Raw genomic sequence first — 18546 nt, 5'->3', positions numbered from 1 at the left:
GCTGCTACTATTAGAGGATGTCACCCAAAGCGTTACACTTGATCCAGTAGATGACCTTATGAGTTCACGGTAGTCTCTGAAGCACACTTCCTTCACCATGGAGTCGGAAGGCAACATATAGGTGAGCGATGTACACGTTGATCTAGCTGAAGCAGCTGTTTTGGCTTTCCATGTACTACCGGAGATCAGATAGGAACCGTCGGACGCGTTGCATCGGAAGTGAACTGAACAATAGGCAGCACAGATAGAACACTCTAACACCTCCTGCTATCAACAGAGATCCCCATCGTTGCTCAACACTACAAGGCAGCTTCAGTATGCTGTCCAGCATGTAGACCTGGTATACCGTGTTCGCGCGATTAGTGAATACAAACAGGCAGTGTTGCCATATTATTACGTGAGCTCGACTACAGGCACTCTAATATAAGGAAAATAGAGTAGGGTTTTAGACTGCAGAGGAAATATTGCAATCATAGTTATGTGATCAGTGAGCAACGTAAGTCAGTGAATTTTCAGGTGGGTTAAAAGAGCGTCCGGAATTGACCGGGTTTCTCCAGTGGTCGTAATAATAATATAACAATAAATCAGCGTATAGATGCAGGCAACTTATTCCAGAGAGCGGGACATTGATATGAAGGGCTGTGTGTGGCGGCGGCAGATGTGACCCTCGGGAAAAGAAGCAGGGGAACATCTGTGCTCCTTGTTCGACGGGTGTGTGACAGAGGTGTAACGAGGTCATGAAGAAACGCAGTACAGTTATTAAGAATTGCATGAAAGGTTAGCAGGAGGAGTTTGCACCCCACCAAGCTAAAACAGAAAAGAAAAGAACAAGACATTGCAAATCTTACAAATATTAACGGACGGCATGCACTGGGTGATTGGTGAGCTATGCATGATTGCTTCTCTTTGGCAAGTACAGTGTGTTTGTCTTGCAGCACGTGTCAGTGGGGCTTCAATTAATATTTCAACTGCGCATGCTTAATCCAGTACAATTCCCTTTCTCTGCCCAGTGGGGCTTCAATTAATATTCTAACTGCGCATGCTTAATTCAGTACAATTCCCTTTCACTGCCCAGCTATTGTTTGCCTTTGGCATCATGGACAACTCAACCATGGGCGAAGAAGAGCCCTTGGGGAATCCGATTAAAAACAAGAAATTGTTTTGGGAAAACTACAAGTTTGTCTTACACGCATAGTCGATCACGTTATCCGTGGTTGGCACGCAGGTAGTTGAGATCGAGGACAAAGCTAGTCCAGTACGTAGTAAGACCACTGTTAGCACTTGAAAAATGACTCCCATTCTAGACTCTCCACAGAAGGCTTTTAAGGAACACAACACGTATTGAAAAGGTTTCGCTGGGCAGATTCCTTGTATGCGGATGAAGCCGCCTCTCTGCGCATCGTATCGAAATCAATCAAGGGCAATATATTTTGATCTCACGAGGCTGAGCTCATCCCGTGATATTCCTCGCCGCCACTGCACCGTATCAGCCAAACGTCACGAGCAGCAATAGCTAGCCATGCGTTCAATTATATGGCAGGGTTATCAAATGGGACGTTCAGAATGGCTTACATGGCGAAGTGTCGTCCAATGCCTTTTGCAGTACATACAGGTGTTCATGGATACACGCATCAGTAGTCCCTCGACTTCGAAAGCTTCCTGTAGTGACTGATTGTGTAGTTCTCTCTCTGTCTCTCTCTTCTGTGCACTTCGTGTGCATGTCCGTGATCGACGTGTGTAGTCCCTGTGTTTGGGCAGCTGGAAGCAAGGCGCAGTGATGCTGGGAGTTAGAGGGTGAGGCTGGATATCACCTTTAAGAAGCGGGAGCGCAGTTGTGAGTGGCTGGGTGTCTAGCCATGGTCTGGGCACAATGCAGTCAAACATCTGGGGTCGCGACCTCAAAGTCAGTAGAATGATCACAGGGTTGCAATGTATGTTGCTTGGCATATGGGTACAAGTGCTTTATAGGGATTGGGTGACCATTGCCATGCAAGAACATGTGCTGCATTCGTTCAGACAGACAGTGCCAGCTGATTTGCAACCCTACTAAGGCTTGCAAGCAGGCAGGCATAGTGGGATGGTCTAAGACCATGATTGAGAAACAGAGGATACCAGGTTCAAGTCCTGCTTGGAAGCGGAAGGATTTTTTCCAGCCGTGCTGCGACCCACAGGTAATTAGGAACTCGTGGCCTGGCACGAGGGAAACATGGATGCAGTGAATGGGATTTCGGTCTTTGACCACTTTGTGGTGGGTCTGATCTACTCACCTCCCTCCGCTTAGGAGCTGCATCTGCGCCTTGACCCAAGAGGGTGGTGGCGTTCCTGCGGATGCGGAAAACTGGGCCTTTGGCCGAGTCTCACGCGAACCGTGAATTTTTTTAATATTAAGGCTTGCGGATGTTTGGCATCCATGCTCACGCTCATTTCGGGAAGCAGTAATATTATAGTCTTGCCCATAGGATTGCCAGGCTGCCATACATGGAGGGTCCAGACATAGAACATCTCTGTCTTCAAGTCAGCGTCACTCAATAGCTTCCAATGGCCTTCCATGCCTTCTACGGCCCGCCACACCATACCGTAGACGAGCGCGAACAATTCTTCATTTCATAAATTCCCACGCAGAATGTTTTCCATGACCGTGTTCCGCTTCCAATCGTTTTCACTGTTTACACGAGTACAAAAACGTTTTAAAACCGTTTCAAAACACTTTCCATTTCCTTCCGTTTCGGGTGCGTTTTCGTGAAGGTAAACACGAAAGCGATTCCTAGTTGGCTACGTACGAGGATTCGTGAAAAAGAGCAGTACAAGAACAGCATGAAGTATTAGTTCATGCTTGTCTCTTCAAGTCTTGACGTCACTGATCCAGCTGGGTGGAGTAGGGCTTTGCACAACACTTCTCTTTGTCTGTTTGCATTTTCACAAAGTCTATAATGGTATTCACATGTGCATCTGCAAGCGAACGCTGTAGCCTGCTTGCAATATTGAATTTCCCACCCAAGGCCCACGCTCTTTGTACTGAATCATTCCCACTGCACTTTCTAATCATAGTTACTCTAATTATATCCAGCTGGACTAAGTGCCGTGTTTCCGTAACAACGTTCGCATTGACATGTCGGTCAAACCAAAATTCGACAACGCAAAGAAACAACCACCCTATTTGGGAGGCTCTTTATTATCAGAGATGAATTGTGCCCACAATTTTCATGGTACAAATATTTTACTTGGCTGACCATCTGAGTTCTTTTAAATGCACACCTGAAGAGCCGTCATGAACAATACGGCGAAATGATCGCCGTGTGATACGATACATGCAATTAGTTAGTCCATCATTGTAATCAACTAAGTTCAGTACTGTAGGATAGTGGCATTCGGTTTATTTCAATTCGTCCTCGCGGAGCTTCCCCTTCATATTTTCATCTCTGATAATATTGAGCCTCCCAAGTTGAGTGGTTGTTGCTTGGCGTTGTCCAATTGTAGTTTGATCGTTCTGTCCGGCCTTGCCGTCCCGTCATCATCCCAGGCCAGCATTCCATGAAGCCTTGGAATGTAGCTTGTGCTCGGCTCGATGGCGCTCGCCTTCCCCTCTTTGGAATTAGCACTAATATCCATGAAACTTCCAAACTAAGAAGACCATAGGTCTGTGGGGACTGCCCTAGTAAAATATGAATAAAAAAATAAAAAATAAACTGGAAGGCCGTTGGTTAGCGCTATCGAGCAGTGCTCCTCAAGCTGACGTTCATGCCGTGGAATGCCTCAGTACTCCTTGTCAGTTTTGTGCCAGATTGTTCAAGTCTGACTGTTCAAAATCTGGTTTAGCTGGTGGACTTGATCGCATAACTTGTGCCCACAATATCTATGTTACAAATAACTTCCAATATCAGTGTTTTCGGCCTGCTACGTGTCAAGCATATTTCGAGAGAATATTTCTGGTTTTGGGTGATTTCGAAGGATATTTTGAAGCAAGTGGCCATTAAGCGAAGATCATAATATGCGAAATGTTTTTGGGCATACTTGGGCCCTCCCTACTTGAAAAATTATGGTACGAAATGCCTGGTAGAAACTACCGGTATTGGCGTCTGTGCTTCGTGTGCTGATTTGCTTTCCTCTAACCAAGAATAAAGTTATGTTACACACAACACAGAGCTAGGCATATGCGGATAATGCCGGCAGAAAAATTGGCAGAATTCGATACTTTTTTTGGTAAGTTTCATGCATGTTTGGTACGTGGCTAAAGAAATGGAGCAGAATTCGAGGAATTGCCCGCCATAAGGTTTGTATGGTTCTGCCAATTTCACTGCTTTTCGAACAGAATCTGCCACCTTTTCGAGCATTACCCGCCAATGCCTACACAGAGCACCTTATATCATTCTTTGAGATTAATAGTTTCGTGCCCATAGGCAATAGGGACCGCAGGATTCTGCTCGAAAAGGTGGCAGATTCTGCTCGAAAAGAAGTGAAATTGGCAGAACCATACAAACCTTATGGCGGGCAATTCCTCGACTTCTGCTCCATTTCTTTATCCACATACCAAACATGCACGAAACTTACCAGAAAAAGTACCGAATTCTGCCAATTTTTCTGCAGGCAGAATCAGCCGGACCCTAATAGGCAATCATCAGACAACTATACCGTTACTTTTTTTTTTTTTTTTGTCTGATGATCGCCCGTGGGCATTACATGAAACTATGAACGAATGATGCGTGGGGCCCTGTGCCGTGTGTGTACATCTTTCATTCATAAGTTCATATCTCACATTCATTCATGCATATGTACGTACATACCATTCATTCATAAGCATACATCATTCAATCCTTAGTATGCATCCTTCATACAATTTTAACTGCACGTCCTTCATTCATTCGTACACAGCCTTCATTCATTCGTACACACCCTTCATTCATAAGTACTAGTACACACGATTTGCATCCTTCATTCATTATGCATACAAACACCTCGCGCATTAAATTAAGTTAATTGGCCAGCGTATGCGCCGGAGATTACGACGAGACAGCAAACATCGTTTCAAATACAGATAGCGTATGAGATGTTTGCGAAGGCCGTGGAAGAACTGGTCATCCAATTCCGTGAATGGGCATGACGTGAAGCATTTATGTATGCAGGAAAAGGACTCGGTAGGGGGAAGATAATAATTTATTTATAGGTGGGGGATGCCTTTTCCCGATTTGAACATAAACTGTATCAATTATGTGTACATGAAGTTTTATAATATGAAACAGACGTACGAGAATACCGACATGATCACCAAAAGATTCAGTAATAGCTTTGAAAGCGGAATGGCGAAGAGGACGTCCGTATGTCTTACTTCTAAACGTCCTGATAAATTATTTCTTCTTTCACAGGCACTCCGTAGGCTGTATTTCGATTCATGACTGTAAACGGCTCGTCTCGCTTCATTTCTAGGATGTCCATACAGGTTTCCTTGCCAGCTGGTGTGACACCAAAATTGGGTCGAGTCTTTGACTTCCTCCTCATAACGGCACAGGCGACGGCCGGGATCAGAAATCCGGCAACGAAACCTGCCACACCCGCAATGATGGCAAGAGTAGATGAGCTCGCTCCACCAGTTGCTACAGATCCTAAAAAGAGACAAAGAAAATGTCGACAGATTTTTTAAATCTCAAGCTACTCATCATGGGGAGATAAGACATGGGGAGATAAGACATGGGGAGATAAGACATGGGGAGATAAGACATGGGGAGATAAGACATGGGGAGATAAGACATGGGGAGATACGACATGGGGAGATAAGACATAGGGAGATTAGACAAGGGGAGATAAGACATGGGGAGATAAGACATGGGGAGATAAGACGAAGGGAAGGAGAGAGAGAGAGAAGGTGCTTTCTCTTTTTCTCATCTCCCCTTGTACATAAGTTCTTCGCTAAATTTATCACCTAGTTGTAATGGTTATCACCCTTGTGATGCTACTTATCCCTATGTTTCATTGGTTCTGGTTGCTTGTATTTCATTTGAAGCGATTGTCCGAAAACTGGTTCATGAGTTTCGGAGTCCTTATTGATGATGATAGTGATGATTAGCTTGAGATTTCTAGTTTTTCCGTCCCTGATAAGAGTCCTGTCTCCAAGGAAATTGTTTACACTTTTGGTCGAAAAGAGATTCTTGTGTGGGGTTGTGGGTGGTGCCGTTTGCGTTATGCAGAGCTCACTGACTTGTCAGTTTGAGCACTCTGGCAAGGTACGTTTGGGCCTGGTTTAAATCTGGCTTCGGAAATTTATTTTTCATTGCTATCAGGTTTAATTTATACAAAAGAGAAACACCAAGGAACTACAAGTTACGATATACTGTCCACTAACACCACCAGTTACTAAACAATCAGCTCATGCAGTAACATTGCACGACACTGACCGACAGTACTGACGTTCTACAACTAACTGGCTAACAGCTCTAGCACAGCACATCTTTGATGCGCACTCCAACAGCCTTCCAACTACTTACTTGGAAGGCTGTTGGATGTGCTAGAGCTGTTAGCCAGTTAGTTGTAGAACGTCAGTACCGTCGGTCAGTGCAGTGCAATGTTACCGCATGAGCTGATTGTTTAGTAACTGGTGGTGTTAGTGGACAGTATATCGTAACTTGTAGTTCCTTGGTCTTTCTCTTTTGTATAAATTAAACCTTGGCTTTCCATCTGAGGCCATTGCTATCAGGTTCGGCCTCATTTCATCTGTGCTGCGCTGATGAGTTCACAAAGGACGAAACAGTTCTGTCCGCAGATTAAGTAACCCATCAGTAGGTGCTAACCATATTTTGTTGGGAACTATTTTGTATTAGTGGTAGATGTTTCTTGTGACAAGACGAGACTAGACGACGCTTGAACACACCGGCACGAACAATTCACCGGTCAAAGTCTACAACAGCTAGGAGTGACGCCATGGGCTGTGATTTCAGAAATCATCCCATGTGTGAGAAGTACATGCATGTACACGTGTATGGTCAAGTTGTTGAATCTCAATCCACAGAAATGTTTCCATTTACAAGTACTTGTATGTAATACTATAATGTCATTGCTTGCCTGTGTCTGATTTTCGGCTGCAAGTAGGAATTTCGGCAGACCAGTTGCCTGTTGGCAGACAGTCCAGTATACGTTTGGCAGATCCGCTGAGCACGTAGCCATCTTTACAAGCCACGACTGCAAGAGTGGGGGCGGCATTGTCGTTCACAAGTAGCACACCGTTCTCTGGGCTCTTCAAGGGAGAGCATGAGATTCCTGCGCAGCAGTGAAAGCATATACATGTACCGGTAACGGTACACAGATGAAATTTGCGTTATGCCCTTCCTTCCCTAAGAAATTTCGTTACAATTATATTGACTTTATTGTCAATAAAATTTAATAATGCACTTTTGGTGACATGTGTATGCAGATGTTGCAGATATTTTACAAAATCAAGAGCCACCGTGTACTTACGCAAGCACGCGAAATGCGTCCAGGTGGCATTAGCTGTGCACGAGATGTATCCACCACCCGTGTAACCAGCCACACAGTTCACGTAAAGGCTTGTGCCTGGAAGGTATGGACGATTCCCGTGGAGTACCAACGACTTGCTAACGTTGGGCTCGGAACAGGTCAACACTGTTGTCAAACAACATAAATATGAGAAATAAAGAGTTTAGAGTAAGAGTGCAATGTTATCGCATGGGATGATTGTTAATTAAGTAACTGGTGGTGTTAGTGGACATTATAGCGTGACTTGTAGTTTCTTGGTCGTTTTGTCTTTACTATAAATTTATCCTTGGCTCTCCATCCGAGTTCATTAGAGTAAGATGTTTCAACAAATGCATTGAAACGCAAAAAATTACTTTGCATTTTGTCAAACGTCGGCGTGGAGACAAGAAACGTATTATGTATTTTGTCGCAGCTTCAAAAACCCCTGTGTAAACATGCATCTCTGAAAGTGTCCTTGCCTACTTGTTGTGATTAAGCAAGTACGGCGTGGGATAAGGGAAAAGCAATTTTTGGATAATACCAGCACGTCAACCTGCCACATCCATGTCATCAAAGACATCCCAACAAGTCAATTATTGCCCACATCACCTTTTCATCGGCTGGTGCCACGTGATTGTGAAAATAAAAATAAAATAAATGAAAACACATTTTCTTCACCGTTTAACATTGCATGAATAACGTCTACACAAATGTCGATTCAGCTTGTCTTAACCTTAATGATTGCGGGTATCAGATTATTGTCTCTTCGCCGTTTGTTTAAAATTAAATAAAAATATTCTCACCGTCGACACTGGGGCACTATTGTGGTGCAAAAGGCAACTGACTTATGCGTGTTTCATTATGATTGGATTTCTACTGCAAGTACACCCCTCCTAAAAAAATAATAGTCCCAAATTTTCACTTCGCCAATAAGGCCAACAATACCGTAATTTATGAATTGAGATTTCCTGAAAAAAACCTTACATTTGCAGGTGCCAAGTGTTGGTGCCCATGATCCATTGCTGAGACAAGTCGTCATGGCCGAGCCGTCAGCATAGTACCTGGATTGACACTTGAGGTGTGCTGTGCCGTTCGTGAGGTAGCTGTTTGTCATCACATTGCCATTGGGAATGAGCCGAATTGAGGTGCATACATGTGCTGAACAGGACCCGAAAGCAAGGCTTGTCAGGAAATAACGAAACTAAGTTTGTCACGACGTCAATATCAATGCGCAGTAATCTTCCGATTTGATAAAGATTTAAAAAAGAGTGGACCTTGAGTTTATAAGTATTAGTTATCCGTTTCCTCCTACACTAACGACGTCTGCGTGATGAGAAGGATACTGGTACGTCAGAATGCGCAACAATTAGCACAACAAATGACTGATGTCCTGCTTATAATCGTCAGTGTTGGTCGAAACGGATAACTTGTAAACGTATGGTCCTCATCTTTGACTTGTGACCCGTCGTGTGATACAAGTAGGAACAGGATTCCAATTGTCGACATGCTCATACACACACTGCCCCACACCTAAATGGTAATATCGAGCAACAGTACGGCTCAATGAAATCCGATCTAATGACACCATTTGCGCCAGGCACCGTGCAGGCGTACACCTCCCTCCACTGGTATGGTGCAGCGTACTTACTCCTTAGAGCGGTCGTGTTTCAAGCTGCAGAATTTTAATTCATAGCGAAGTGGCGAACACACCGAACACGAGGAGGGAGCAGCAAGTTACAGGTACTCATCATTCCTGTGTCCACCACTGCATCCTCAGCTAAGCGCATTAGCCATGCTGGAGTTATCCTGTGGAACCAGCTCCCCGACACAGCCCGCCTCGAAAGAAAGCGCTCCACTTTCAAATCGCTAAGCCTGGCCTTTCTGTTAGGCAGTACCCTCAACTAGGATGAACTCATCTGCTTCACCACCTCTGTCTTTATCCCTCTGTCTCTCTCTGTCTCTCTCTCTCTGTCTCTCTCTCTCTCTCTCTCTCTCTCTCTCTCTCTCTCTCTCTCTCTCTCTCTCTCTCTCTCTCTCTCTCTCTCTCTCTCTCTCTCTCTCTCTCTCTCTCTCTCTCTCTCTCTCTTTCTCTCTCTCTCTCTCTGTGTGTCTCTCTCTCTTTCTCTCTCTTTTCTCTCTCTTTTCTCTCTCTCTCTCTCTCCCTCTCTCTCTCTCTCTCTCTCTCTCTCTCTCTCTCTCTCTCTCTCTCTCTCTCTCTCTCTCTCTCTCTCTCTCTCTCTCTCTCTCTGTCTCTCTCTCTCTCTCTCTCTCTCTCTCTCTGTCTCTCTCTCTCTCTGTCTCTCTCTGCCTGTCTGTCTCTCTCTCTGTCTCTCTGTCTGTCTCTGTCTGTCTGTCTGTCTGTCTGTCTGTCTGTCTGTCTGTCTGTCTGTCTGTCTGTCTCTCTCTCTCTCTCTCTCTCTCTCTCTCTCTCTCTCTCTTTCTCTGTCTCTCTGTCTGTCTCTCTCTATCGTTGGCCGTTGTTGTGCCATTTTTCCTGCTGCCGTGCTCATAATAGTTATCCAATTTATCTACTTCTTTGTTCTGTTTGTCCGCTTATTTTTATATTATTAATTTTTGTCTTTTCTCTTATTATCAGTGGGACCATTTTCATTAGGTTCAGGCCTGTTTTGTAACCCCACTCTAAATAAAACAGTAACAATAACAACAACAACAACAAAAACAAGAACAACAACCACACCTGGGAGCGGAGATTGCAACCGTGAATTTCTTACGTTTACAGGAAGGAAGAGCCGTTGCTGTGCTGTCGCTCAAGCATGTCACATTCGATTGTCCCACTAGTTCAAAACCAGGGTTGCATGTGCTGGTATAAAGTGGCCCCGGTCCAACGAGCAATCCATTCTGCAGTGTAGCCGGAGGACACGTGTAGGCTGCAAGAGCAGATAAGCAACAGTGGAAAACATACAGTCGTACGCTTTGTAATATCATCAAGTATTTAAAAATGACTCAAACTCTTGGTATCATTGACAAATATTTATGTAGCTTCCCGCATGTTCAACGTCCTTTCTGGCTGGATCACGTATGAGTGTGTTTTCTTCATGTATGCAACCTAGGATACTCTGTCAACTCTTAGAGACTAGGTATGCTTGTGTTTTTTCGCGGGACCATGAGTACAGCCTGCTCAACTCGACCGTAGTACTCAGTGACCATGATCCAGGCATTGACCTCATGATCTGCGTAGACTCCAATATGGGGCTCGATCACCCGACCTCTTGGTTCGTAGGCATACGCGGTAAAACACATACCGTAGTCGCGCGATCAGTGCCCCTGGGGCACTATCTTTTAAATGTCCATCACAGATGCCCTATTGAAGAGAGGGCGCTATTTTTTCCAATGCTGGTGTATTCGCGTCATCCAGGATTAAACAAAAGAAAAACAGAGCCTAAAGTTTGCTGTAAACTATCACGACGCAACGGAAACGGCAACAGAAATAACGAACTTGGTTGGTTGGTGCATTATTTTTACTTCGGCAGAATGAAAAGGCATTGCTTGGTCCTGAAACCACCAGTGCAATAACATGGACAAAAAAATTAGCAAAAGAACATCATACTTGCACATGCGCTTGGGTACAAGCCCGGGGGGGGGGCACTATTCAAGAGAGGGCTCTAATCGCGCGAGTACCGCAATACCGGTTGCTCCCAATTCGGAAAGATGTGCGTGTTTTAGTTTCTACTACAAGTATGAACATCACCCTACTGAGAAGGACGTGGAGAACAACATTAATCAATACACAGGGGTTGTTGAAACGACGTACCGAAGTGCTGCCAGCAACTGAACCGACCCAAGGTCTCGGCATTAGCGTTGAAACTAGACATCGAAAATTTGGCGAGAGGGGGGGGGGAGGCCAAGGACTGCAGAAAAAACGAAAGAGACTCGTCGGGTTAATTACTTCCGAAGTCGCGAAAATAAGTTATGAGGTTTGTACTGTGTACGATAAGAGTTTAATTAAAAAGCATGAACGTTCGTTCTCTCACCAGTGCAGGACCTTGCTCTCTCACACCAGCCACCGTCCGGTTTACACTCGGCATAGTTGCTCCCCTTGATACCGTAGCCTGGGTTGCATCTGTAGACGGCCAGGCTGGGAAAGCGAAGACCACTCGGGTAGGATACAGGACCGTGGGGGATGAACCTGTCTGCGGCGCATGGTGTGTTGTTTGCTGACGAGAATGGTAAACACGCACACACACACACACACACACACACACACACACACACGTACACACACGCACAAACACGCACACACAAGCACGACACAGAAACGAAGCAGGTCCCATTTCTTTCGTACATATGCATTTCACTTTTCATCATCAACCACCCAACCATGACACAACTGCGCTCTCCAGCCGACCGCGACGCGATGCTACAGCAGACCACCGGCAAAGCGACACATTCATTGGTACTGAATTCCTTCATACAGCTGTGTCGAGTACGAAACTCTCGTCAGTGAAGGTGGGGCTTAGATATTCATTGGAGAAAGGCTAAGACAGTGAAAATCACCACTACCACTTTGGGGTCTAGGGTTTCGTTGCCGATTTTGCGAGCCGAATAGTTGAAAAAGAATAGCATATGGTTAGCGGCATACACGTATACTTCGAAGTGCAGTGTATCCAATGTCTGCATCTACGGTGCTATCTTTACTGTTTTAAATTATTTGAAGGAGATTACAATTACAACAATCATGCAAACTCTAAATGCTTTGTTGCCATCTTCAATAGGTCCGTCTGCCAACTTTGACCCCTAGATATTGCAACTTTCACCAACCATACTTCTTCAGGTACTTACCTACAGTAGGCAGGCGGTTGTGGCATATTATAGTAGCTGTTGCTGGGCATGGAGACTGTGCAGGAAAGCATGTGATGCCTGTATTGCAAGCCGATGTCACCCAAAGCGTCACACTTGATCCAGTAGACGACCTTATATGTTCAACGTAGTCAGTGAAGCACTGCTTCGTCACCATGGATTCGGAAGGCAGCTCATACGTTTGCGATGTACACGTTGATCTAGCTGAACCAGCCGTTTTGGCTTTCCATTTACTGTCGGAAATCAGATAGGAACCGTCGGATGCGTTACATCGGAAGTGAACTGGACAACAGGCAGCGCAGAAATTCCAAAAGCTCCAGCTATCAGCATTTTTAAGAGATAACTACCGTTACTCACAACTATAATCCAGCTTCAGTATGCTTTTCCAGCAGTTTGCTCTATGCACATTGTGCCAACTCAGGCTGGATACAAATCTATTCTTTTTCCTTGGTGCTGACCACTTTAATGCGCTTTCCGAATCCCTTCGCACTAATCATACCGCCATTTGATTGCGCCAGGAACTTAAAACAGTCAACACATTCATACATCTTGGGCCCTCCGTAAGAAGAGCTTAGGGTCTGTTGGAAATGCCCAAGTAAAATAATAAAACTCAATACAAAAACACAATACAAGGCACCTCCCAAGCAAAATAAGAATGAACCAGACTGTGCAAATCTTAGAACTATTCTGGACAGCATGCAAGGGTGGTTCGTCCTCTCTGCTCAGTTTCCTCTCGTTGGCAAGTACACTGTATTTCTTGGAACACGTGTCAGTGGGGCTTCAATTAATTTTCGACCTGCGCGTGCTTCAATCAGTCAGATTAGTTCTGTAGACGTTATCCGTCATACCAGGTCGACTACTCCAACTCCTTTCTTGTTCACGTCCAGACCAATCTATAGCAAAGTATTACTGTTAATTTACTTGACCTGTTAAACTGACGCGGAACATAAGTAATACGGTTTCCATTTATTAAATCTCTACACGTCGTTCAAGCTTGGAGCAAGCTCGGAGATTTTGTTCTTCACATTTTCTATATCCCTTTCTTTACCCAGATATCGATCGCCAAATTCATTAACTTTGGTATCATGTACATCTCCTCCATAGGCGAAGAAGAGCCTTTGAGGAATCCGTCTAAAACAAGAAACCGTAATAGCAAAAAATATTAAAAAAATTCTTACACGCATAGTCGACCACGTTATCCCTGATTGTAAAGCAGGTAGTTGGGATCGAGGAAAAAGCCAGTCCAGCACTTAATAAGACCACTGCTAGCACTTGAATAATAAGTCCCATTCTGAACTCTCCACAACTCTCTATTGTGGAATACAACTCGTGTTGAAAAGGTTTCGCTGGGCGGACTCCTGGTATACGAATGAAACCGCCTCTCTTCTTAGCCTCCTCCCTTCTGCACACTGATAGAAGTTAATCAAGGGCAATACATTTGATCTCAAGGGACGGAGGTATGAATGTGATATTCCTCTCCTCCACTCCACTGTGCGAGTCAAAAGCAGCGAGCAGATTTTCTAAGGGCACGTTCAATTAGATAGTATCGTTATTGATGGGGAGGTTCAGAATGTCTTAGACGGCGAAGTGAAGTTCATTGCCTTTGCAATACACACACGCACACGCACACACACACACACACACACACACACACATACACACACACACACACACACACACACACACACACACACACACACACACACACAGGTGTATGTCGATACATTCATCAGTAGTCCATGGACTTAGAGCGCTTCCAATGGTGACAGATTGTGTAGTTCTCCCCCTCGCCCCCCTCCTGCCCCTCCCGTTCGTGTGCATGCACGTGAATGACGTGTGTATGCCTAATGTTTGAGCAGCTGGAAGCAGGGCGAAGTGATGCCGAATTCAACAGGCGGAGACCGGATATCACCATTGTGCAGCAAGAGCGCAGTAGTTATGATTAGCTTGGTGTCTGGCAAGGGCCTGGGCACAATGCAGGCGAACACCTGGGGCCGCGACCTGAAGAGTGTCCAGGATTGTATGTTACGAAGTGCAGCTACGTTACAACTTTTTCGAATGCAAGCGCAAGCTGCAAGCGTCAACCTGTTTTGACACCCTGATTTTCCCGCACAATAAGCTCGGCTATCACAAACGCCTTGTTACTAAAGATTTTCAACCTTCGATTTTTGTCCCTTGACTATTAGAGCGTCCTCTGTATTTTCGTCTTGACATACGAAAAACACAAAGTATCATATCTCAATGTAACTCGGACCTTTCCGAACCTGAGCCTTCCTAGTTGGAAGGTTGTTGGTTTGCGCCTAGGGGAAGTGTTGGAGCTAGGTGTCAGGTCGCCGAATGTCTCAGTACTCCTTGTCAGTTTTGTGCCATTTTGTCGCAATCGCTGACTGTATAAGATCTGGTTACGTTGGTGGACAGTTAGTCATAACTCGTAACATTTTGTCCTTCTTCTTTTCACAATAATCATAATTATCTCAAAGTGTCAATCGCAATGTAACGTCACATGTAGTTGTTTTTCATGCACTATACGTCAACGACCTTGAAGACCACCTCCCAATCGGCTCCAACCTTGCCTCATTCGCCAACGACACAACCCTATACGCCGAAATTGCAACTCCCGCTGCTGTTCCTGAAAACGCTAGAGTACTCCAGGCTGCTGTTGACCTAGTATCCAGTTGGGGCTCGGTGCAGTTCGAGCCAGCCAAATCTCAGGCCCTTACAATTTCCCACTATCTTCGGGACTGGCCAATTGTCTTCAATAGAACTCCCGTCGAGGAGCAGCCCTCCATCAAAGTACTCAGCGTCACGTTTGACCATCAGCTAAAATTCAGCCAGCATATCCGAACTGTTGTAGTGCGAACAACGCAGAGACTTGGAGCCTTGCGCAAGGCATTTCACTTGCTGGCACCGTCACCGTCTTGAAAGTGTCTCAAGCGTGTTGCACGTGCTGTACGTGCTGTACGTGCTGTAGTTAATGTTTCGTTCCACACACCTTAGTCCTACCACTCCTTTGTTGTCTCAGCCTGTACTCGAACCGCTTACGGGTATGTGCACATAATACGACACTGTTTTCTTTTGTCCTGCGCTGTGTTAATGCACATTGTTCTCCGCTGTTGACTGATCTATTCTTGCCTTTGGCCAATCAGACGCGAGGTAGCCAATCCAACCTCCTAAAGTGTCCCCGTCGCCGCTCAGCGATCGGTACACACACACACACACACACACACACACACACACACACACACACACACACACACACACACACACACACACAGTGAGCTTCAACGGTGTGTTCTTCTGGAACGCACTTCCCGCTGAAAGACGATGCCTCAACATTGAACAAGTTGAAGGTGTAGAACGCCATTACCGTCTGTCATTGGCGTGCAATGTTAGCGCATGGGCTAATTGTAAAGTAGTTGATGGTGTTAGTGGATGCTATAGCGTAACTTGTAGCTCTTTGGCCCTCTTTCTTCTTATAAATTACTCCGTGGCTCTCCACCCGAGGCAAATTATACATTCCTGCCATTTCGTGGAAATAGTGACGTAGTACGTCAGATCTCCAGACCCATCCAAGCGTATGTTATTCAGAGTCACCGAAATTTCCAAATCACGTACAGCCTGGTCCCGGAAAGCACGGAACAGAGCGATAGGAGTGTACCTCAAAATAAATAGAATGATCATTGGGTTGCAATGCGTGTTGCTTGGCGTAGGGCACACGTATTTTATATGAGGATTGGGTGACCGTTGCCGTACTTCATTCGTTCAGGCAGACGGTGCCAGCTGGTTTGCAACGCCATTGTGGCGTGCGGATGTTTGGACACTGGCATCGATGCTCACACGCATTTCGTCAAGTCATGTACTAGTAGACGGCACTGCCTGTACAGTAGGCTGGAGTGCACAATCATGCGGATGTGATGACTGGCGCTCGGCGGTTCCTGATGGTACGGGAGTATTCGGAATTTCTCGGATTTTTCTTTGTCATAATTATTATGTCATCGTTTCGCAGAAAAGGTTTGTGTTCGGAATCGGTATGCCGTGAAACATGTGGACGGCGAAGAACAGTCAAACTACAATATTTCTTTGCCTCGTCAAGGAACGTGATTTACGGGGATAGACATGTACACCTCCTTCTTTTATACTGCTGTTTTTTCCATGTCCACTTCATTCCTGATGCAGGTCATGAAGACCGAAACGTTGAAACGATACCTCTAATGGATTTGTGTGAAATGCAGTGCTCTCTTGAGTGTAGGCAGGTTGCCTGCAAACTATTCAAGTGTAATGAAGCTGCGTGAAGCGTCCTTCGACATTTTGAGACATGTACAAGTACATGTACTTGTGCCGAATATCTGAAGACAAGATTGCGACAATAGTAAAAAAAAGAACACACCTCAGGCTCTTTAAAAGAACAGCTTGAAAGTTTTTTTTTCACTAGTACTTCAAGTATATTTTCAAGCCTTATCGCTAGGTGAAAAACAGGCAAAATCAAATGAACAAGGACAATTGGCCGACAACACACACCGATGAACCTCATCCCAGAACACGCACGTGTCATGCGACGACTAAGGGGACATCAACCAGTCAGGGAACGAGATGGTCTAACACAGCAGCACTCACCCGCAGGAATTGCCCCTCACAATCACCTACCCATGTATATCATCTTCGGAAGTGTCCACGGAACTCAAGCTAGCTAGGAGGACCACCACATAGACCACCCTTTTCAGGTGATCTACGGATATTTCCCCTAGTTTGAGGGGATTATGGCTCATAATCCCCTCAAACGAGGGGATCTCATATCCACAGGAAATCCTGTGGATCCCCTCGGACGGTGGGTCGGACCCAGTCCTTCTACCAGCATAACCAAGAGAGCTAGCTCCCTTGGCTGCTGCTTGAATATGTAAGAATGGGCCTTCCAGATAAGGTCTAAAAAGGGGAAGTGGCTATAGTTGTCAAAAGAAAAGCATATTGGTGAAACAAAAATAGGGAAGTGGCAATCTTTCTATCAGCAACGAACAAGAGCATCTTAGTTTGCAACACACTACACGAACCGGGTGTGCCGAACACCGGTGACCATAGAGACACACCACACTCTCATATAGATACTGATTATAAATAGACCGAGTAAGGACAATAATCCAATAGCCTATGGAGAGTAAAAGAAATTGAGTCAATGACAACAAATGCTCGTCCAGCACACGAGTTGTCATAGAAACATTGAACGAAATGACAAAGACGCATAGTAATGAGCATCGCCGTTCAATGCAAACTTTGGTTTCTAGTACAGTATTTGGAAAATTCCTTCTTTCACAGACCTGAAAGACAAATCTTTGCAGCAGTTAGCCTGCTACTAACTCAATGTCATTGGTTCTACATGTACGTGTAGATGTACCCATTCACGCCCTACTGGTCTTGTCAAATTTGTTCCACACGATCACAAACAATCCATCATATTTCGGATACTCTTACAACATTTGACTAAGCCTTGGGACGGACGTCAGTGTCTGACAATTCTTCATTGTAGTCTTTGATTTGTAGGGAATAAATCGCCTCCACCCCGGTAGGTGACAGACGAACAGAGCACCTCAAATTATTTTCAAATAATTACAATATCTACTATTTCGTCGTCTTCACTTGATCGCTATCAGTATCGCTTTTCGCCACGGTCTTGTCAGCTACCAACAAGCAGCAGAGTTCATGAGGCTTCGTCTTGGGAGACAAACCAAAGAAAGTGTGTGACAATCCGCATTCGCCTCAGTCACACCAATAAGTGGATCAAAACCTGGAGAGGCGACGAACAAACGACTATATCAGAACTACCGGTACTTCGCGTTCTTGCACGTTTTCCCCATCACGTTATGATTGTGTGTATGCAAAACTCATTTCCGTTGTTATTTTTAGCTCTTCTTCCTTGCTCTATTTCTATCACCTCTCTCCTGTTCTTAATCCATTGTCCTTGTTCATTTGATTCTGTTTGCATTTCACCGGACCAAAAGCATGAAAGTATACCAGTGGAACTGAAAACTTTCAAGAAGTTTTTTACGAAGAGCCTGAAGTTTGTCCTTTTTCTCAGATATAATATCTGAAAGAAAAGGGGGTCTGTCAACTGACAACCGCTCTATTCAGTTGCTATTCACACTCAGCACAGGCGCTGGATGAGCAATTCTTTACCTGTGATGTCGAAAAATCATGACATTTCGGGCCAGTAAGTGGGTGACTGGCTCGAAACTGAATAGAGCGGTTGTCAGTTGACAACACCCCCCCTTTTTCTTT

General features: G+C 45.0%; 2 protein-coding genes across 2 annotated transcripts in view; both read right to left on the bottom strand.

Annotated features, from left to right (window-relative positions):
- The window catches only part of LOC135819619 (sushi, von Willebrand factor type A, EGF and pentraxin domain-containing protein 1-like), a 13757-nt gene extending 12184 nt beyond the window's left edge, over positions 1 to 1573 (bottom strand). Inside the window, exons 1-2 of the mRNA XM_065332859.1 lie at positions 1188 to 1573; positions 1 to 224 (exon numbers count right to left, since the gene is read on the bottom strand). The exon at positions 1 to 224 is cut by the window's left edge and continues 76 nt beyond it. Of these exons, the coding sequence (XP_065188931.1) occupies positions 1 to 224; positions 1188 to 1299 (336 nt within the window). The 5' untranslated portion in view covers positions 1300 to 1573. The remainder of the gene's footprint in view (positions 225 to 1187) is intronic.
- Positions 1574 to 6967: 5394 nt separating this feature from the next.
- Positions 6968 to 13838, bottom strand: LOC135819620 (CUB and sushi domain-containing protein 1-like). Its single transcript, XM_065332860.1, has 7 exons — positions 13458 to 13838; positions 12262 to 12561; positions 11454 to 11636; positions 10194 to 10349; positions 8446 to 8619; positions 7444 to 7608; positions 6968 to 7245 (listed from the first exon to the last, which is right to left on the bottom strand). Exons 1-7 carry the CDS (start codon positions 13567 to 13569, stop codon positions 7040 to 7042), a joined length of 1296 nt encoding a protein of 431 aa, XP_065188932.1. The 5' UTR covers positions 13570 to 13838; the 3' UTR covers positions 6968 to 7039.
- Between the last annotated feature and the right edge of the window lie 4708 nt (positions 13839 to 18546).

Source organism: Sycon ciliatum, chromosome 6, assembly GCF_964019385.1.
Source record: "Sycon ciliatum chromosome 6, ocSycCili1.1, whole genome shotgun sequence".
In the NCBI taxonomy this organism is placed as follows: Eukaryota; Metazoa; Porifera; class Calcarea; order Leucosolenida; family Sycettidae; genus Sycon; species Sycon ciliatum.
This window is presented reverse-complemented; position numbering and strand designations above follow the sequence as displayed.

What these genes read in the sequence shown, in the direction of transcription:
- LOC135819620 (XM_065332860.1), bottom strand. Translation starts at nt 13,569, where the DNA reads ATGGGACTTATTATTCAAGTGCTAGCAGTGGTCTTATTAAGTGCTGGA. An exon ending in GAGAGCAAGGTCCTGCACTG is followed by an intron (nt 10,350 to 11,453) that starts GTGAGAGAACGA and finishes CTGCTCTTGCAG; the next exon opens with CCTACACGTGTCCTCCGGCT. An exon ending in GACGCATTTCGCGTGCTTGC is followed by an intron (nt 7,246 to 7,443) that starts GTAAGTACACGG and finishes ACTGCTGCGCAG; the next exon opens with GAATCTCATGCTCTCCCTTG.